General features: G+C 37.9%; 1 protein-coding gene across 4 annotated transcripts in view; it reads left to right on the top strand.

Annotated features, from left to right (window-relative positions):
- CACNA2D3 (calcium voltage-gated channel auxiliary subunit alpha2delta 3) overlaps nt 1-20,917 on the top strand; it is a 454,430-nt gene that overhangs the window by 307,091 nt on the left and 126,422 nt on the right. For all 4 annotated transcript variants that reach the window (XM_064723753.1, XM_064723751.1, XM_064723749.1 and 1 more), the window contains 2 exons: nt 9,954-10,032; nt 14,317-14,450. In XM_064723753.1, the coding sequence (XP_064579823.1) occupies nt 9,954-10,032; nt 14,317-14,450 (213 nt within the window). The remainder of the gene's footprint in view (nt 1-9,953; nt 10,033-14,316; nt 14,451-20,917) is intronic.

Genomic DNA, 20,917 nt, shown 5'->3' with positions numbered 1-20,917 from the left:
TTGTGGATCCCTTCCAATGACTCTGTTCCATCTACAATTCACAAAATTCTTTGCATTCTCTGAGTAGACCTCATACACTTTTCTGTGCTACATTATGAAAATCTTCCTGTTGAAGTTGCATTCTTAGAAGCTGAACCTTTTGCTGCTGAAGTTAGTATAAAACCTGCCATCAAATTCAGCTCTAGAGGACCAAATATAGGCTTAAAAATGGAAATCAGCCCTGCATTTTTTACCTGAAATGATTGGTTCAAAGCACAGGCCAGGGGGATTTATGGCTCCTTGTAGTGAAGGAAAGTTTGCTCAATTCAAGCCTGAATGAAAAGAGACAAATATCCTAAGCCACGAACCTCACTTCAAAACAATTCTGTAAAACTTCTGCAAATGGATCATACTTTATTAAACTGGACATTTTAGAAATGCCTCCTGGTTAGAGCAGGAGTGGCTATGGATTTATTTTAATGATTTTTTGTGTGTGTGAAATTTATTCTACAAAGCAGTTGATTAAATATAGAGCTTCCAACTATTGCTACATACCTGCATGATACAAAATGACATTGCACAGATGTAGCTGTGATGTACCAGAGAGCCCAGAAGCACCTTCCGCCTTCTATAATTATCCTTCTACAGTCTGATGTCTACCAAACAAAAATTACATTCTGCTCACTTTTATCTGGTGACATTTTTCATGCCTTTTTACCAATTTACAGGACCCATATTTATTTCCAGTGGAAGTTGTGTGTGCTAATTCCCTTGACAGTGAGTACTTTAGTACTATTGCCTGTCTGCTTGTGTGCTAATGTCATTTTAGTTCACACTTGATCCTCAAATGCTCATCTTCCCAATGTTTCCCGCAGTTTTAGTGAGCTTATTTCTTTTGCAATAAGCTGAGTGCAGCTCCCCCTTGTCTTGTCTCATGGGTCTCTTACATTCTCAGTGACTGGTCTGGATAGCACTGAAATCCCTTCTTCATTTGTGAGCAAAGCTATGGGTCTAAAACTGGAGCACCAAAAGGGATGAAATACTTCAAACTGAAAAAGGAAGAATGCTGATGAAGTGGTGACCAAATAATCAAGACAAAATAAAGAAGAAATATACTGTATATTTGACAGAGGGACAAAAGGAAGACAAAAGGTGTCTGTAACCTCAAAACAGTCAAGCCTTTCTGACTGTCAGCTTGTTGAGGCCTCAGTTTCTTGGCTCACGATCTGTAGCTTTAATCTCAAGTTTCCTCTCCAGCATTTTTTGGATGCTAGAAACTCCATTACAGATTGGTAGAAAATCAGTGATAAAACTTCTAAATATCACCTTATTTTCTTACAGTGCTTTCCCAGTTGCCAATTTTTATAAAATGGTTTATGACTGCAATAATCCCCTCAGCATCAGCTGTTATGGGAGATAATAGCCGGTTGTCAGAGCATTAACCACCCTTGACTTCACTTTGGGCCATTATGTAACAAAAGAATGAACTGGTGGTAAAGTTGCCAGGTGTATTAAATTATATGATGAATTATAGAGACTCTGTAGTGGGGATTAGTGTCCAAAAGAGACTGGTGGAGATTGCCAAAGCCATTATCTGATAGGAGTGCAGGCTGGCCAAAATCCCAAGGGTGAAAGGGCAGTGCTTTATCCATTATGTCATCCTCTAATCTGTGTCTGCACCATGCACGGTGAAGTACACTGTAAATGAGTTGCCATTGTTCTGTGTTACATCCTGGAACTGTGTAATAGCAGGAGTGGAGACATGGGCAGTATTTAGTTACTTAGAATTTTGTCTGATTTTCATCTTTTCTCATGCATTCCTGCAAAAAATTAGTTGATACACAAGGAAGTTGAGTGGAGAAGTAGCAGGAATTGTGTGACCCTGCTTTTTCCACAGGAGCTTCAGTTAGGTCCAAGAAAGTTGGTTATGTCATGGCTTCTGCTCTAATCCCTTCCCCTTCTCTCCATCCAGACAAATTAATTTGTTTAGGCTGCTATTTTGCATTTAAGGAAGAAAATGTGTGTTCTGCATGTCAGCAAATCCTCCAGGATTTTGAAGAATGTCAATATTAGGTATAGTTGAATTATGCTTGGGTAGTTCATTGAGGCTTGACTTGTTAATGATTTGTAATGACTGACCTGGAATCCTGGAAATCAAGAATGCAATTGAAAATTTCCTTTGCTTTTCAAATGCCAGCATAGAATTAGTTCCTAGCTCCAATAAATCTATTTAATTTTACTTTGAAATATTAACGTTGTTATGATAGAAAACTGATGTCGGGTAACATTTGAAAGCCTAAAAAAAGTGAGTTAAAATTCTCCTCTCCCTCCTATACCCCATGTAATTGAAGTCATTGTACCATGATTGGATGTACCAGTTGAATGATGTAAAAAGCAGAATAAATAATTCTTTTAAACTCAGGAAAATAATTCTAAAATAGTTCTTCAGTAATAATTTGTAGTACTTACATAATATTTGAAGCGGCTGTTTAAAGATTTTATTCACACTTTTCATATAGCTGAAATATTTATAACACAACCCCATGGGGCTCAAAGTAATTTGTTACAGTTATAGCTCATGCTGAAAATAAAAGTTACATTAAAGGCAACAAGCTGGTTTGGGATAATCTCAGATTTTTGGATTTTTTTTGAAGAGTAGTCTTTGGGATGTAATTTCTTAGACATGGTCTCAGCCAAAGAATTTAATATTATCAATATTTGTGAGAATTGTGTTTGCTGAATTGACTTGTTAAACTGCTAAGAGGAATTTAGTCCATTGAAGCTACACATTATTGTACCACCCTTAGTACATTATTGGCTGCCTGTGTGCCATCATTAACATGTGCTGCACACTAAGCAGGAAAGAGAGCTAGAATGGATTGGATGCTTATCAGACCTATTTTGTCAAAGGTTCTTGTTTTGCTTTTAAATACCATCTCTTAAATGGTTATTTAATAGCATTTAACCTATTTGCTCTGCCACATATTTGCATATTATTTATTGCTAAACTCCTGCTGTGCTGTTTGTGCCACCTGTGAAGGAGCTGACCTTATTCAGTGCAGTGTAACCAATAATCAAGGATGGGTAAAATGGCTAAAACTTGTGTCCCATATAAAAATCCTGGTTTTCTTTTTTTGTTTGGTTTTTTTTTTGTGTTTGTTTTGTTTTTTTTCACAGCTATGTCAATTATCAAACTCTTTTAGAGAAACAATAAGCCTTGAGCTGGTCACTTCACTTTCCCATCACCTCTTCTGTCCTTGCACAGTGTAAAACAGCATAATCCCATCTCTCCCTGCTAGCTATGTTTCTTATGTACTGGGAGAATTTTCACAGTGGGAAATTATTCTTTGTAAATCCTCAGTTTTTCAAAATCATATGAAAATCATAATTTGCTGATTTTCTGTAAATCAGCAAAGTATTTCAGCACATGTTCAGGGCTGGAAGAAATATTTTCACTTGATGTCTCATGTAAAACACGTGGCTTGTTTGAGTTTTCCAAAAGTAACTCCCAGCAGCCCTAGGCCCAGAGAGCAGATCCAGAAATGCTGCTCACAGGTGAGTGACACTGCTGCTGTCCCCTGGCCCCAGGGATTAACTGCAGCACCTTTACCTTTTTGCCCGCATGAATTTCGGAGATATGCGAAGAGCTGTTGGGGGTGTGGATGTTTGGGCAAGCAGGGCTCAGCTTCTTGATGTTCTTGCTGTCTTTGCTTACAACATCTTGTTTTCCAGTGACATAGACATTTCAATTATTTGGGGTTTTGTTTTTGCTAAATGCTCCATCAGTTTTTAGGGTACAATGTATGGAGTTTCAATGTCACTGAAATAGAAAATATTATTACAAAATTGTCTGGATACAGTGTGCAATTGCAGGAAGAAAAAAACATGAGGAAATGTATAAATGTAAACTTTCCCAGAAGAGGTATTTTGAATAGAGCAGGAGGAAAATTAACAATGAAGAACCTTTTACTGAGTAACTTAACATTTCAGGATTCAATTTCATGAGGTAATGTCTTCAATTTCATGGCTTCCTTGCTCTGAGTGCACTGCAAGTTGAGGCTTTCAGCACCTCACAGGGCAAAGGTCCCCAACAGGACGGGAGATATTGAGGCAGTGCTGTCTTACACTGCATCACAGGGCTTTGCACCCCTCCTCCATGGAACTTGGTGTGCTCGTTTAGATCATTGTCTTCATAGAATTTCCTGTTAACTTCTCAATGCAAATAGATGTTTGGTTTTGGTTTTTTATTTTACTGCTTTATAATAAAAAATGAACTGAAGTTTAAAAGAACTATGGAAATATTTAGAGATAAATTGAACATTCAAGAGTGACTTTATATTTCTATTTCTCTTTTCCCATCCCTGTTCCCTGTATGTTATGTCCTTTGCAACAACCAGATGCACTGAACACACTTGGAATTTGTGTTTATTTTTGGATTGATTGTGTGTGTATCAGTTAAAGTTAGTTCCTATAATACATCTCACACTGGTCCATTTTACAAGTTCAGCATTTTTCCCTTTTCAGATTTGGAAGGGTTTCTTGGGCAAAGACCTGGGGCTTGTTCAGATTTTTTTGTTGTGGATCTTACTGATTATGATGAGTGAATCCACTATGTCTCTCAAAATCCTTCATGGCTGCACCCAGACTGTGTCTCACAGGAAGATGTGGGGTTGTGCCATCTCCTTAACACAGGACCAACAGAATCCCCCCTTTTCCCACTGGTGTCTTCAGAGGTGAGGTGTAAAAAAGGATTCTGGAGAGAGAGGACTGGGAGGATGAGACTATGTGGAGAAGAGTGGTATTGCAGACTAATCTGGAGGTGTTGGCAAGCCCAGTGTGATGTTGGGTGGGAAGCATGAGGTGCCTGTGAAAAGCTGTCCGGAGAGCCCTGTAACAGTTAAATCAATTCTTTTTTGTGAGGCTGCTTAGGAGTTGAGACAATCACTTGGTCTCACATTGGTCCATTGTTCCCAGTCAGTCCATGTGCATATCCATGCAGAGAATAGCTGAGGTGTTCCTGGACCACCACAGATTATCACTATGGGAACTTGAATTTTGTCCCTATATCCCACTTAAATTCCATAGCTCTTGCCACAGGATTATTTTTATTTCTTGCTGAGCCAGAAAGGAAAGGCTGTTTTGCTGAAGGTGTCCATGAAATAGTTTGCAGCTGCAAACAGAGGTCTGCACTGTCAGCTTCAAGCAGAAGTCCCATTTCCCATCCCACACAGTATTTAAGGATTCTGGGAATACTGTTTTAGCAGCTGTTTGGCACAAAGATGTGAATTCACAGTTTCATTGTGTCGAGTCTTGCAGATTGACTTGTCTTGCTTAACAGAGATGGGAGAAGGTCCCTATTCTCTTCCCTACACTGCAGGTTTAATGAAGTTTCAGAGGTGAGGACAGTCCAGGGACTGCAGATTATCCCACACATAATGGATGGAAGTGTTCAGTGGATATTTCACATGGAGTGCTTAGCGCTGAAATAGCTGTCATTGCAGTCATCATTTCTAGCTTTCCTCACTAATGGTTGAGTGTATGCATCTCTGAGATTTTACATAAACTTTCTATCTGGAGTTTAAAGGTTCAAGCTTCAGAATATTCCTATTCCCTGGCTGTAAATGCAAGAAATTTGCTAACAATACTCTCTTACTCCCTAAAATTTGAGGGGCTGCAACAAAGACTAGAGAGCAACCCCTTGTGTTGTCCAAACCATGATATGTGCCTAGGTAAGGCAACAATTATGAAAAACCAGAGACTGGAAAAAACAGAAAGCAAGATAAAAATACCAATAATGTATGCAGTTATGTATCTGGTTTTGATCCGTGTGTTTTGCTCAGTGCAAGATTCGTGTTCAGTTTTGTCTGAACTACTGAGCTTGGAGGTTTGATGCTTTCATATTGGTTAATTCTGCTGTGTAGATGGGAGTAGGTGCCAACACAGCTTGTGACAGCTGCTGGCATGTTGTGCTTCTCACTGGTTTAGTATGGACTGCTGGTGTGGACCAGAGTGCACAGAAGGTGACCATTAGAAAATGCACTGTGGAAATTAGTTGGTTGCATAATCTGAATTTGATCCCACAGTTCGGAACCATTTGAGCTTTTGCAGCAATCTTTCAGTGAGAAGAGGAACTGAATGGGGTCTCTTTCCAGTGAGTGACCCTTCCAGGTCAGGAATAAGACATAATAAGAAGGTAACATGTGGGAGGTTTCCACAGCTGCTGTTCTAGATATAATTAAAATACATCAATCTCAAATGGTATTCTTTGCTATTCAACACTTGCTTCAGAAATATATGAAGTGAGAAAGTCACAAGCTCTAATAAAGTTTCTAGTTCCATTGTCCTTTCAGTTTCTTTCAGCGCTCACTCCATATTCTGTGAACGTTGGCTTAAAAACAGCAGTCTGCAGCACCTACTGTGGAGAAACAGCAAGTGCAATTGAAAAGGTTAAAGTTTAAAGTTTTTGCCCTTGGAGTAAGCTTTGCTTTGGGTTCAGTGAATCTGACATCTACAATTTTCAGTTTTGTAGATAGGATATAGAAATTCAAGACTAGTGCATCTGCCTGAGAATATTTTCTTTCTCCAAACCTCATAGCTCATGATAAGCCTTAATATAGTTGATATAATACTTTGCAGGTCAAGCACAGAAAATATTTTGGTTCAGGTATGTCTTTCAAGTATCTTGTAAAGCTTTCAAAATTTTCCAGGACTGAAGGGCTCTCTTTCTATAACATTTTTTGCCAGAGGCACTTACACCTTCTGAAGCAGATTGTTTCTCTGATGGAAGTTGTCTCTTGATTCAGTCACAGCCCTTGGATATTCAAAGGTCTTATTCTCTTATTCTCAGTTAGCCAGAGCATATGTAGACTTTTTAAATGTTGTTACTGGATCTTCTGGGATGTGCCCATAACAACTTTGAATTTACTCAGTCTCCCTTGACTGAACATGCTCTCTATATGGATTCAAAGGAAGTTTTAGTGTCCTTACATTCTGCTCTACCATGAGATACCAACATGGGTGCATCAGTGTGTGTCTGCGTAGTGCACATATTTATTAAAGCTAATAGTTTCTATTTTGTTATTTTTATTTTATTTCTATTTTCTCCAAGGTCCAATAAAAACAACAAAATGAGACAGACACACCTTGTACTTCCTAATCTATTATTAATTACAGAGATTTTAATCATATGCCTCAGTATACAGATTTGTAGTTACTATGCATATTTACTACAATGCTATACATATTTATCATCAGAATACACAATATTAGTGCTATATGTGGGTTGTTTGAGTAAAATAAGCATTTTCTGCAATCATTTTGCAGAGCAGGACTGATTTGACAGACTTTCCATTCAGTAACCTCACATGTACAAGAAGAAAATTCAGTGGTTGCTATTAACAGCTTTACCTACCAACATATATCTTACCTGGGATCTAAGAATATGGATGGATATTAAATCTGTTCATTAATGTCTAATCAATGCACAATGACAATTTCAGTGATTATTACAATGCTATGTGTCCTGTTTGGCACCATAAATAGCCCATCACTGCACAGGTCTCATCCATGGACAGCAGTTGAACTAGTTTAACTTCCCAAATTGATGTAGTATTTCTGTAATACTGACTTGGTTATATTTTTATGTATCTGCAGTAAACAAATCTGTAGCCACAGTAACTGTTTTCCTGTTTATTGGGGTGATATATCCAGAATTAGCACACAGAACACCTATCCAGAAGACTAAAATTAGTTTAAAAGTTGTGTGGAACCAAGCTTGTTTTGAAAACTGGGATTTAGAATGTAGAATTATTCATGCAAGTTACCGGTTCTAATAATTTATTACCATGATCTGATTCACAAGGTGGTGTTGGGTCATAGGTTGGACTCAATGATCTCAAAGGTCTTTTCCAACCTTGTTAATTCTGTGATTCTGGGATACTTCTGCAGTGAATAGTTAATGCTTTTCACTGCAAGCTCACAGTGAATTAAGTTTATGCTGGTGGGTTCAATGACCTCATCAAATGAAACTTTTAGAAGTAGAGGAATATCAGAATTGTTTTATGTCAATCTTGATCTTGAGGATTTTTCTCACTATTCTGAATGAAGTGTTAAACAATATTTGCAATATCTTTTAATGTGTCTTTAAGATCAATGTAGAAGGAAACTTTAAAGTATCAGTAGCTTTAATTTTAACTAAAATACCTTCCTGTGATCCTCTCTTGGCTATTTTCTTACAATACTGACATGAATAATAGTAAGTTTATTAATTCTTGAACAATATAGAAAGGGTATTTTAAAATTATAGTGTGACTTATATTTCACTGTATAAAAGACTTTTTCTTCATGCTGTCCATGGTAAACATCACTTGTATAACATGTACCATGGAAAGTGTGTAGAGGAAAGCACACAGTACCTTGGGATGGGAAGGAAACAGCACTACATAAATCTGGATTACTCACCTTCTAGCTCTCTGTTTCATAGATTCCTTTATTTTTTTAAGTAATTACAATTAGCAGATTTTTATCGTGCTTTATTGGAATATGAATGCTTAAAATATTTTCTAGCAAAACTAAGTGAACTAGATATAGAAAATATAGTCAGCAAAAAATCATTAAAATCCTTGCAACGGCATCCCAGAGACAGCCCATTCCTCATGGTGATCCATGTTACCAGTTTGTTGAAATTTTATTTTTGTAGGTTATTTTGCTGCCTGTGCCTGTTATCATGCTTACTGCTCATCTGTTTAGATAAGGCTGGTCTCCTTTTATTAGGAACACAGTCTAGTTTGATTCTCTGTAGATTAAAGCAGATCATTAAGTATAAATCTCTCCAAGTATTCAGTCTCATCATAGGCTATTTTCAAGCATCATTTGCAGGAAGATAAAACATGACAGTGATTTATGCTGTATTTTGAGACTATAAATCTCACTGTGCACTTTCATGTGTCTTTGCAGAACAAAGAATTTCTTTATTAATGCTTTCATAGTAATCAGCAACGTATAAAAGCACCATTCTTTTGTTTAATGTTGTGTTCTTTAGAGTTTTAGAGTTGGATTATGCAGACTGCTGGGCTCAAACTTGCAACACTACACCATCAGTGTGCGGACTTTTTAAACCATATAAATCACAATTCAGTTCTGTGCATATTTTATGTTTGAGAGACTGGGGAGAGTTTTGTGATTGGAATCTGGTCTCTAGGCATGCTGATAACACAAAGCACTGTGTATGCCTAGAAACAGGATGTGGCCATTAAGAAAATGGATAAAAGGCCAGTGAGAAAATGGGGTGTCCCAACTGATAGTAAAGAGGGAGACTTTCAGAGTATTTTATAACTACTTCTGTGGGGAAAAAACCTATGGGAACTTAGTATAAAGTTGGTTTATCCTACAAATATTATAATTTGTGAATGAGGAATCATTTGCTAACAGGAAAAATTATAAGTTTTTGTTTAATTTGAAAATGAATGAAATTATATTAAAGTGCTACCTCTGAGTACCTGTCTCTGTGTTGACAATGATATTGTGTCATATGAACCTTGAAAACTGAGGGGAATTATCTTGCTTGGTGTTGCAGATTCTTTATCCACAGAAGTATTTACTAGTTAAATGCCTCTTTCCCTACATAATAAAAATTTTCTGAATTCATAAGTACAGAACAGATTTGTCTGAAACATACCATTTTTTACTCCAATGATTTTAGTTTATTCTTAATTACATATTAAGCATAGCTGTAGTTAAAGGTCAGATATTAAACACATTCAAAAAGATAACCATTCTATTACACAGAACAAAAGCCATATTTTGTCAGGAAGACATTGCTGGCAGAAATATATTTTTAATCTACTGTACTTCTTAACCAGTAATGCTTTCTTATGAAGGGTTTGTCCTGTGAATTACACATCTGTATCTGAAGTTCCACTGGATATGTTTTAAATGCAGTATTAATTGATTTACTTTTTGCATTTTATTTTCAGGTCCGTATTTTTACCTATCTGATTGGAAGAGAAGCTGCATTTGCTGATAACCTGAAGTGGATGGCCTGTGCTAACAAAGGTTGGTTAACCCTCTTCTGTGCCTCCCTTGTTTTCAGAACCCCTGGGCTGAGCCCTCCTGCACATCTGACCCTTCTACAGATATGGTGTCACTGGCAACTAACCACAGAGGATGGGTTGTTTTCTTTTGCCAGAAAAGGAAAATACTTAATTATATTGTAACATAAAATTTAAAGAGCAAAACCCCCTAATCTGAAATTTTCTTCCTTAAAATAGGTACGAAGCTTTTGAACTATGTGGTCTTACATTTTTGTTCCGAGAACAAAGTAATTTCAAAGCATTTGTTCTATCTGTTATTACTCAGAGTGAGTTTGCTTTCTGAGAACATTGGGTACAATCCTGCTGAGTTAGGCATGGTGTGTAAAACACCAGACATCCTGTCCCTTGAGGAACTGACAGTGTAATTGAAAAAAACTGGTTTATATCCTTTAAGGAAAAGAGCATTAAAACATTTAAAATGCTGAGATGCTGCAGTAAAAGGATTGACTAGTATAAGTAGGAATGATTCAGGAAAAAACAGCCCCAAACCCCAATTAATCTTCAGGTTTTCCTTTTTCTTTCCTCTTGGAAAGAAAAAAAGTTCTTTTTTTCCATTGTGCCACATTACATTATGATGAATTGCATCAGGTGCTATCCATTTAGTCATTATTTCTTTAACTACTGTTATGTCCAGCTGATGGAAATTACTCAGTTTGAAGTCTTGTCTTAATCAGCTAATATTACACCATAATTTAGTTTAAACAATAGTATAAGAATCCTTTGAAGCATCTTTTTTTGAAGACAATTTAATCAACAAAATCTTTTAACTTTTTAGCCCAGCTCTGCAAATTCATAAAGATCTAAGTACAGCAAGTCAGAAATTAGGACCAGGCAATGGAGGCAGCCTTAGCAGATCATCTGGTCCACGTCTTCCTTATTCCCACAGGGGAAAAGTGGTCACCTTTGTCATTCTTCAGGACCACTTTGTTCTTTTCAGAGCCATGTTGCTTTGAGTCAGAGTCTTACTCATATGAATCAACTAAGCAGCTTAATGACTGTTACGCTTATAAATTTATTTCCCTCTCAGTTTAATAGTTACAATACCTGCTCTCTGATAGCTCATAATGTAAAAAATCTTCTACCTCCAATCATTAATTAAATAGATTTTTTTTTTGCTTTGAAAATCACAATTGGAAACAGCATGTCATGGTCAGACAGTTCAGGTTTAGATTTTTCCTTGCAGTTTTCACTTACAGCTTGTCCATTTTATTTCAGTGAAATGAGGGATTACAGCACAACAGATGAGGAGTGTAGTAAAGCTGGTCTAAAGACTGGCTGAATAGCAGGACTGCAGTTTACTCCTTGTGTGGGTGGGCCAAAATTTGTTGTTGTCACTGAGGGTGAATGACCCTAAAATCAATTTTCCTTGCAGTGATTTTCCCCTTGGAAGCACAGCATAGATGAAGGCTGTTTGCAGGGTTTCCAGCTGACTGGACTGGGCTCAGCAGCCCTTTCCCTCAAAATGGGTCACAGGGGAAATTCACACCACCTTGCAAAACTTCTGCAGCTTCTAAATTCTGATTGTGAAACCTTGAAAAACCCCAAGCATGTTTTTCTGTTACATTTTTCTGTTTAAGTAGGGCGTATCTAGAGGGAGCTTGCTTAATGAAGCAAAACACCAAACCATTTTAAATACATTAAAACATTCAAGATCCAAAAAATCCCTCTAGAGCGGTTTGTGGAATTTGCAGTGATTTACTCTTCTGTATCATAAGCAAGTGCATATTAAGGAAAACAGGATTTACTAAGGTTCTGAAGTAAACAAAGGTGGAAATTTCCTAGTGCTGAGTGTGCATGTGCCAGATGTTAGCAGTACCATCTAGAACTTAGAAATGGCAGGCCATTTCCCTCAGCATCACTTTCAGCAGAAAGCTGTAGAGATAAAGCTGAGAGTTAATGCATTACTTGCTTACCAAACAGCTGGGATTAATTTTTTTTTTCCAGTAAAATTCACTATTGCAGTAGCAATTTGACAGCCTCTGTTTTACTTATTTGGGTTTTTAAAACATTTTGTCCCAGGTCATCGCTGTGCTTGGCATAGTATAAAATGGACAAAGGGTTGGATTCATCAGTGCAAAGGAGCAGGGGCTGAGAGAGCAACACAGAGAAAAATGCTTCATGTGTCGGGGAGCTGATGGTGGCTCCAGCTCAGGCAGAGGACAGATGAGCCCCGAGGCAGGCTGTGCCCCAGCTGGAGCAGTTGATGGAGCATTGTGTCAGCAGAGGAGAGCTCTGTGCAGGAAGCCCCCCTGACATCCATTCCCATTCTTAGCATGACCCCAGCCCCTCGTGCACAGGGCTCTGGGGTGGCAGGCAGCCAGTCACTGAGCCTGTTCACCTGCTCCAAGGCTCCTGGGGGAAAGGGGGATCCTCCATGGGGCTTTTACAGCTGCACGAAACAATGAATTCACTCCTTAGTCCTTACCCAGAGGATTTTTAAATTCTGCTATTGTATTATTTGCAAGAGCATTGCATCTCTTTTGCACAGTGCCCAGGAAACGAACTGCACTCCATGTAAAAATCAGCTGGAGGCATTTTGAAAAGTTATCAGTCTAATGGTGGACATTTTAGAGAAAAACAAGCCAAACATGCAGGGACTGTGTAATGGGGAAAGGCAGCCCACATGCAGAGCATAAGTGTCTGTCTTTTGCCACATTATTATACATCTCTCATGCTTGTCATTACCAAATCTTACCCATTTCCTTCATGAGTTTTTTTCCTGCTGAGGAGGAAAAAAAGGTAGTGCTGGCTGTGAGGGGGCTCTGAGGTGGCATAATTCACACACCAGGGAACTGAAGAGCAGGTGTTGGAATGCAAAAACTGGAGCATGGGCTTGCTGCTCTTGCTGACATGGCCTCAGCAGCTGTGCACAAGGAGCTCAGAGCAACTCTTTATCTTGACTGTGTATTGACATTTTCACCAAATCAAAAGGACCAAATAAATAAAATGCCTTAAACAGAATATTGAATATTTTAACAGTATGAATAGCATATATGAGTAAGAATGCATACTAGGAATATTTGAGATCATACTATAATCAAATTAGTTTAGAAAACCACAAACAATGCATCCCTTCTCCTTTTTATTATCAAGTTGAAGATATCCATTAGGATACTGCTACAACTTGTTTCATTTTATAGATCTCTACTAAAAAGTCTGTTCTTTCACTGTGCCTTAATTCACACACAGATAAAATTCATGCAGAAACATCCATTTTGTAGCATTTGAATTATGGGCTGGTGTATTGATTCAGAAAGTTCTGGATTCAGACAGACCATCTTAACTGTCTTGCCAAAATTGCCCCATCTAGAAAAACCACAGCTCAGAAGTTCTTTGCAGCTGCCATGTTTTCTGCTGAGCTTAATAAAGCTCAATATTGCAGCTCCACAGAAGCTCTGATCTTGTCAAATGATTAAAATTGTAGTGAGGCCTCTTTCATGTTGGTCTGTTCTCATTAACAGAAAGTAAGTGAAGGCAAGTGATGCATTTAAATAAGGCCTGATGAAATTTTAGCCTTGCAATTTGTCAGTCCTTCATCACTATTGCATGATGTGGGCTCCAGATGCCAAGGTTGTGATGTGTAAGGATATTCGACATCTACTCACTGAAAGGGAGTGGTGACAGCTCAAATAGCTGAGGCTCTGCTGTTCTCAGTGCTGTCAGGTTGGAAGAGATGCTTTAGAGAATTAACAAGGCTGGGATCACCTAAGCACACCATTCTAGTTGTAGCCTACATTTTCTGTGCCCTCCCATATTTGTAAATTATATATTGCTTTTTTAATTTCAGTCACACTGTGTAGGGATGAATGTTTCAGAGCACATGCAATGACCATTCTGTTACTGTAGTTCTGCTCCACCATGTTTGTTGAAACAGGAAAAAGTGGGTGAGATATGGTTGGGCAAAGGTAATACTTGTAAATTTTAAAGCAGACAGCATTAAAAGAAAAAAGCCCAAACTGTTAAACAAAAGATGTGGCCTTGAAATAAAAGTTTAGCACAGACAGTGCAGCGGTTCATAGCAATGTTGGAAACCCTGGCCTTGAGGGCTGCCCAAAGGTTTCACAGGCATCTGTTTACACCAGTTATTACTGTTTGAGGCTGCTTCTGATGAAACATTCCTCCTTTGTATCTTCTTTTTGGAAATAAGCAAAAAACACGACAGACATACACCACATCATACTTCTTCTTGAAAACTTGTTTTATTTGTTCTCTCTGGTTTCTAACATGGAATTGTGTGTTTTCACAGGGTTTTTCACTCAGATCTCTACCCTGGCTGATGTGCAGGAGAACGTTATGGAATATCTCCATGTCCTCAGCCGCCCCAAGGTCATTGACCAGGAGCACGACGTCGTGTGGACTGAAGCGTACATTGACAGCACTGTGAGTCTGCATGATAAACCAGAAATATTGTGCTAAAAACTCTCATTATGAATCTGCTTTCTGTTGCTGGAATGTGCAGTGTAAGAATTGGGACTTGATATCTTTAGGCCACAAGCAAATAATTCAATATTACTGAGCTTTAGCAGATACTTATATATTATAATTACATAGAAAATACTGAAAAAAATATAAGTAACAGAATAATTTTGAAGTTGATAATGTCCAAACCTATATTTCTTTTATTAATCAAAAATGGGCATTGAACAGATATTGATTATATTGAGTAAACATTTTTTCTATATGTTTTAGAACATGTAAGTGAATATGTGGGTATAAAGATACAGACTGACAAGAATCAATAATTTTAGTGTAGAAAAGCGATTTAACATCCAACTGTGATAACTTGGGGAAGAATATTGAGAAGATTCTGCCTTTTGAAGTGTATTGAATGGGTGATATGCTAAAATAATTGTAATAATTATCTAATTTTAACTTGACACCCCTGTGAAATATTAGAGTTAAGGCACAACTTTCTATTATGCAGTGACTGAGCTCTTGTGGTACTTCTGTGTGGTAGCATGTCTGGTAAATCATCAGATTTGCAGGTAAAAGTTGTTCAATTTCATGGATTGGTCTGAAATGGAGTTTTATCTATTTTCTTTTGCTTACTATATTTCCTTTGTTCCAATTAAAATATTTTGGTTAGTGTATTATCCATAGAACAAGAGTCTGTAAAAATGTCTGCTGTTTAGCACAGGAGATGCCAAATATTCAATATAATGGATAGAAGATCACAAATTACTCATGATGCAGATGTTTCTTTCTTGCTGTTTTAAATTTTCAGTTGATGGGTAAGGTGGGAGAATCTCACCAGCTTCACTCTGATATTTGGTGGGTTTTGTTTGTTTTGAATCTGTGTTGCTTCTAGATGGTTCAGTCTTAAATCTATATAAAACCACCCTGGCAATAGAGCTTTTATTTTATTTTCACAATTGTTTAGGCCTTTTCTAGTCTTCATTTATGACTATGGATAATGAAAAATAAGTACTTAAACTGCAGTTATAAAGGAGAAACAAAAAGTTAATTGCTTTAGAAGGAATTTGCCTATCTCTGTTTCCTTTTTAAAAATAACATATTAATCCATCTCCCCTTTGCTCTCTTCCTTTTATTGAACCATACGATCAGATGAACAGAATGTTTTATTACTGTGCCTTAAGGGCTTCCCATGAAATGGGGAGATGACCAAGAGAATCTTGTTCTCATTCACTTTATATTTTTTAAACATTTGTAGTAGTCAGTGTGTGAATGTAGAAGGGAGTTTGTGTTTGCTGGAGAGAGTAGCAGGAAGACACTCAGGTAAATGATGTCCTGGTGCAACTCTCTCTCTTTGCCTATGAATAATTCATTAAAAGTATTGTAAACAAAATCTTTTTCCTTTCTCAATACCAAGTCATCCCCTCTACCCACCAACAAAGTGCAAATTGCTCTCTCAGAATTAATTTGATGCTTTACTCTTGCTTTTGCCTGTTAATCTGTATTTCCTCGATCTTTGCAGGGAGGAAAATACTCATAAAAATTAGTCTAACTTTCAGGGATTCTCCTGTAGGTTATGGAAAAGCTAAGGGAAATTAACAATTTGATGTTGTGTGAAATGCTAAGTGAATGCAGCAGAGCTGAGTAAAAGCAAGTGGATTTAAGAACACTAGAGGGAGTGTAGAGAGGGAATCTTCAGAAGACCAGAAAATCAGACAATGGGGCTGTTAAAATCTTGAGTAACAGAACTGCTTAAATCCAAACAAAATGTCTTTTGATGCAGTCAAAACGCTTCCAGGTTCTTCTCTTGTCTTCCTACTCTCTTGACTAAACTAATCAATGTCACTGTGAACACACTCTCACATACACACATATAAATATATTATGTATATATACATATGCCTGCACTCATGTACATATGTGCACACATATATTGTAAGTGCATGAAAGCTCCATTCAGGCCCCTAATGGGTTGGATTCTATAAGAAAAGATTGAAAAAGTAAATGCCATTATCTGCTTCCTTGCAAGCTACCTTTTTCCTTCCTCTTCCATCATTCTTCCCACAAAAAACCCCAAAAAGCCCCCTAAAAACCAAAACCACAAAAAAAAACCAAACAAAAACCCAAACCAAACAGGCAAAGCAACAGGATAAATTAGGGTATATAATACAAAATATACAATACAAAACTTGAAAATAGAAATGAAGAGAACCTTTTACCAAACCAGGATTGCTTCTGCCTCAGCTGAGGGCTGCTGCCTGAGTGCTATTTTCAGAGACAGATTCCCTGGCCATCTCTAATGCTTTGACATTGGAAGTGCTGTTAAAACAATCTTCTCCTCCCATAACTTGTTGATTTTCACAGACAGTTTGTGTGGCTGCTGCTTGGACCTTTCCCAGTTAAAAATATTAGTGTATTTCCAGACAGCTTAAATGTTCTTATCACCCTGCAGTGTGTGAACAGCCAGGGTTAGATTCCCAGGGCTACATTTCCATGGTTGCACTTGGTGTCATTGTGCCCTAACAGCATGGAATATCCTTCCCCCAAACAGCAGAGCTAACTGGCCAGCTGTGCTGTTTCTGAGCAACATTAGGCTGTAACATTCAGGGATCCAGACAGAAAGAAGCTGGACAGTAATAATCTTAGGGTAGAAAATACTTCCCCTGTCACCTCAGACTGTTCTCATCCAGTATTTGTGCAGGACAAAGGCATCAGTGAAAGCCAGAAGTTAGTTCATTTAAGTGTTTGATACCATTTAGGAATATTCCCAGAAGAGTTTTGTAACTAAAACAAAGCATCTAATTCCCGTGTCTGTTCATCTTTCCTGTATGAGGATGTCTGCAAAATGTTCATACAGCTGCCTCTTCAACATGGTTTTGGCATTCCTGAGGAGCTTCACATACTATTAGAAAAAATGCAACCTCTATAGAAGTGGAAATCTCTGGCAAGGTGTGATATGCAGAAAGCATGACATGGATTTATGTGGGTCAGGGCTGTGTCCTTTGGCACTGTCAGGATTGCTGCTTGATGTAAAGCAACTGAGACAAGGCCTCTCTGGTGACTCCATGCTTCCCTTTCTCCTGTCCCTGCACTTTTTTCTCTCCCCACTGTTTCCTGTCTTTCTGAGAGGTAACCAGAGAGCTTCTATGCTCATTTTCAGTTACCCTTCATTGTTGTGTTTATTTCCTTTAAACCCAGGGTTTCATGTTGGAAATATGATTATCACTGTGTCAAGCCTCATTTCTTTCAGAACCAGGACTTTTGACATAGGAGTGATAGCATTTTAACAAGTGGCTCTGGCTCTTGGAGAAACAACAGGTTTCTGAAAAATGGATTCAGGTCTGTGGGGAGCTGAACTGGTTGTACTTGGCTGGTGGTATTTGGTTTTGGTACTCACCTGGGAAACAGTCTTTAGAGGATTATCTTGGGCTAATTCTGAAGTCAGCTTCAGAATAGTTGGGAATGCTAGTCTTGTAATGGGCCATTAGTTGAAGTGCTGCCAATACCTTCAGGCTAAAATCTTGGAATTGAATTATGTGATATGTACCAGCCAGACTCCTGTCTTCTGATTCAGAGTCCTCTGATTCCAAATTCCACACCTTTCCTTAGAATTGTTCTCTTTTCCATTTCTCTACTCAGCAGTTTGACACACAGCACAAGTGGGTGAGCTCTGTTGGAGCTATGGAATTCTGTTAGGAAGGGTCTTTGGGCTGTCAAGAGGGAGAGGTCAGGTGTAAGCTTCTTAATTGTGGAGTTTATTAGGAGAAGAAATTGTCTTGCTGCCTGTTCCTGTTCAGCTGTACAGCCCAGAGATGCTGTAGGAAATAGCTCCAAAGGCTGCAGATGGGATACATGGGACCTAGACAGTGAGGTCTGGACACCACTCCTATAGAACAGTCTCAACACAACTTTTCTGCTCAAAAATGGGTCACAGTTGGATCTGATATCACTCCTTCGCATTGTGAAGGCCCACAAGCATGTAATGGTTCAGAAAATAAAATAACTTAATGAATGCTTAAAAAAAAGAGATTTCTGAGTGATAGCTTTCAAATATAAGCAGAAAGGAATTCTAGAACTATCACAGTATTTCAGGAAGGCAACAGTTTTAAAGTAGTAAATTACTTTTAAGCATGCATCTATAGTGAGTCAATAAAAGTGAATATTTTAGAAGGAAAAGGAATATGGGCTGAGCATCAAAATATTCAAGGGCAGCAATACATAGAGGTCATCAACAAAAAACCTACTTGGACCTTTGTTAACTCTTCCTGGTGGAATTTGTTCCTCATAAGTGTACCTGAATATATCCTCTGGATCTAATGGACCATTGAGTTCATCTTCAGGCTCTTGGTCTCCAGCTGGGAGCAGATTCAGGCAAACATTGCCTCGCTGTCTCAGTTTCCAATCAGAGGAGTTCTTTGCTTAAAAAGAGAAAATTATTGTTTCCCTGAATATTTTGGGATGAATGTCTGATGCTCCAGAATTTGAGTTCATTTAAAGCAGCAATGTTCTGAGCCATTACAGGTCATGGTTCATCATAATATGAATGGGGAGTGCTTTTGCTCTTTGTAATTTTCTTCTGTGTCAGAGTACCATGTGCTGATTCTTCACTTGCATTATCCCCACAGACATACATTCTATTATGGCTTTTAGTTCAATTCTAGTTCAAATCTACAGTTGCTATTGTATATATGTGTATTTGTAAATATAAATATATTTTCCCCATTTCTTTATTTTTATGAAAGAGGTAATATTTGACAGTATTTTCTGATCAACAGACTGATGCTTTCCTCGGAAGGCAACCAAGAACCTCATTTCTCTTTATGGGGCAGTAAATGGAGATAGCTCCACTGAAGTAAAGCCTTTAATAGCCATTTCTAAAATGCTTATGATGGGTGTTACAATTACATTATTATGTAGATGGTAAAATAAATTCATCTTCCTCCTTTAAAAAGATGAAGAAGATGATGAATTTATTCATCTTACTCCTCTAAAAAAAGCAAGTACTATGCAGGCATACTTTTTACTCTGATCCAAGTTCTTTGCAGAAATGCAGTAGCAATTTAACAATTACGGGAAGCTCATTCCTCCCAGCTGGCACATCAGAATCCAGGTGTTTTGTGCATGAAAATTTAAATTCGAGGATACAGTTCTGACAAAGGAGAATTATAAACCAGTTCCAGAGAGGCACTATATATACATATATATATATATGTATGTATATATATATGTATGTATATATATATATATATATACGCATATGTATGTATGGACAGAGTTATACAAGAAGGCCCTCCAGACTGAAAGCTGTTACTCTAGGCATATTTTTCTACCCAGGACTTTCTGGTGAGGCATTAAAATGTTTAGTGCTTCTTCCATTCTCAGTTTTCTTTGTGTTCAATGCACAGAAGAGCTTTCATGAAGTAACAAAAATAAAATAGTACCCCATTTCCACTCGCTTCTATTCCCAGAGATATCTTCAAATACTTTTGGTGGCACAAGTTAATTGTGCTATTATAGTAAGAGGGTGTATTTAGCATTTCTATAACAGTAAATGTTCCCCAGGCCTCAGTTTCAAAAAAGTAACTTCTAGATTGCAGTACTGGTAGGCATTAAAATGGATCAGTGTGTTCAGAATGTTCAGGCACGTCTAAAGTAAGTAAATATTGGTAATCACTGCAGAACTGAATGTCAGCAAGTGTCATTAATCAGCAGCTGAGATAAGAAAATTTGCTCACAATAATTTTTATTTTTTTTAATACACTAAGAACTAGAAATCTATGTTTCTTTTTTTCCAGTCCCACTTTGGATTTGCTTACATGCTCTAACCTTCCCTTTGTGGCCAGCATCTCTTAATCTCTAAGAATTTACAAGTCTTTATCAGAGAATGTCATCATCAGCAAGTGCTTCTGAGGTTCTCATGGGAATTTTCTTTTCTCACTTTGACATTTGAGCAAATTGGTTTAGGGAAGAAAAATCCCATGCATGGATATCAGGCCTTCCACCATGTAGGATTGTTCATAAAATAAGGTTCTTCAAGCTCTGCTTTTTCTCCTACAGATCTCAGTGGTCTTTTGAAGGTTCTGATACGGGAGAAAAGCAGAAAGTAGCCCAGGAAATGCTTTTAATTCAGCACTTCAGTTTGGATTAATTTTCCTGGGAAAGTACAGCAGTTCTGGCCATTTCACCTTGAGGCTTCCATGGGACCACAGCTGCAGCAGTGGCATTCTGATGTGTCTGCACTGGGACCTCGGGGCTCTGGGACAGTGCTTGAGCCATTGGCACTGCTGATCCATGCAGCTGCATGTGCACTACTGAAAAACCTGCAAAAACAGGTTGTGCACACATTTATAGGGAGGTGCAATATCCCTTTTTGCTGGTGACTGGTGCACTGTTTGTGGAAATCTTCATTGGCAGTCTCATAAAAAAGAAAGCAT

The sequence above is a fragment of the Zonotrichia leucophrys genome, chromosome 12 (genome assembly GCF_028769735.1).
Source record: "Zonotrichia leucophrys gambelii isolate GWCS_2022_RI chromosome 12, RI_Zleu_2.0, whole genome shotgun sequence".
NCBI lineage: Eukaryota > Metazoa > Chordata > Aves > Passeriformes > Passerellidae > Zonotrichia > Zonotrichia leucophrys.
This window is presented reverse-complemented; position numbering and strand designations above follow the sequence as displayed.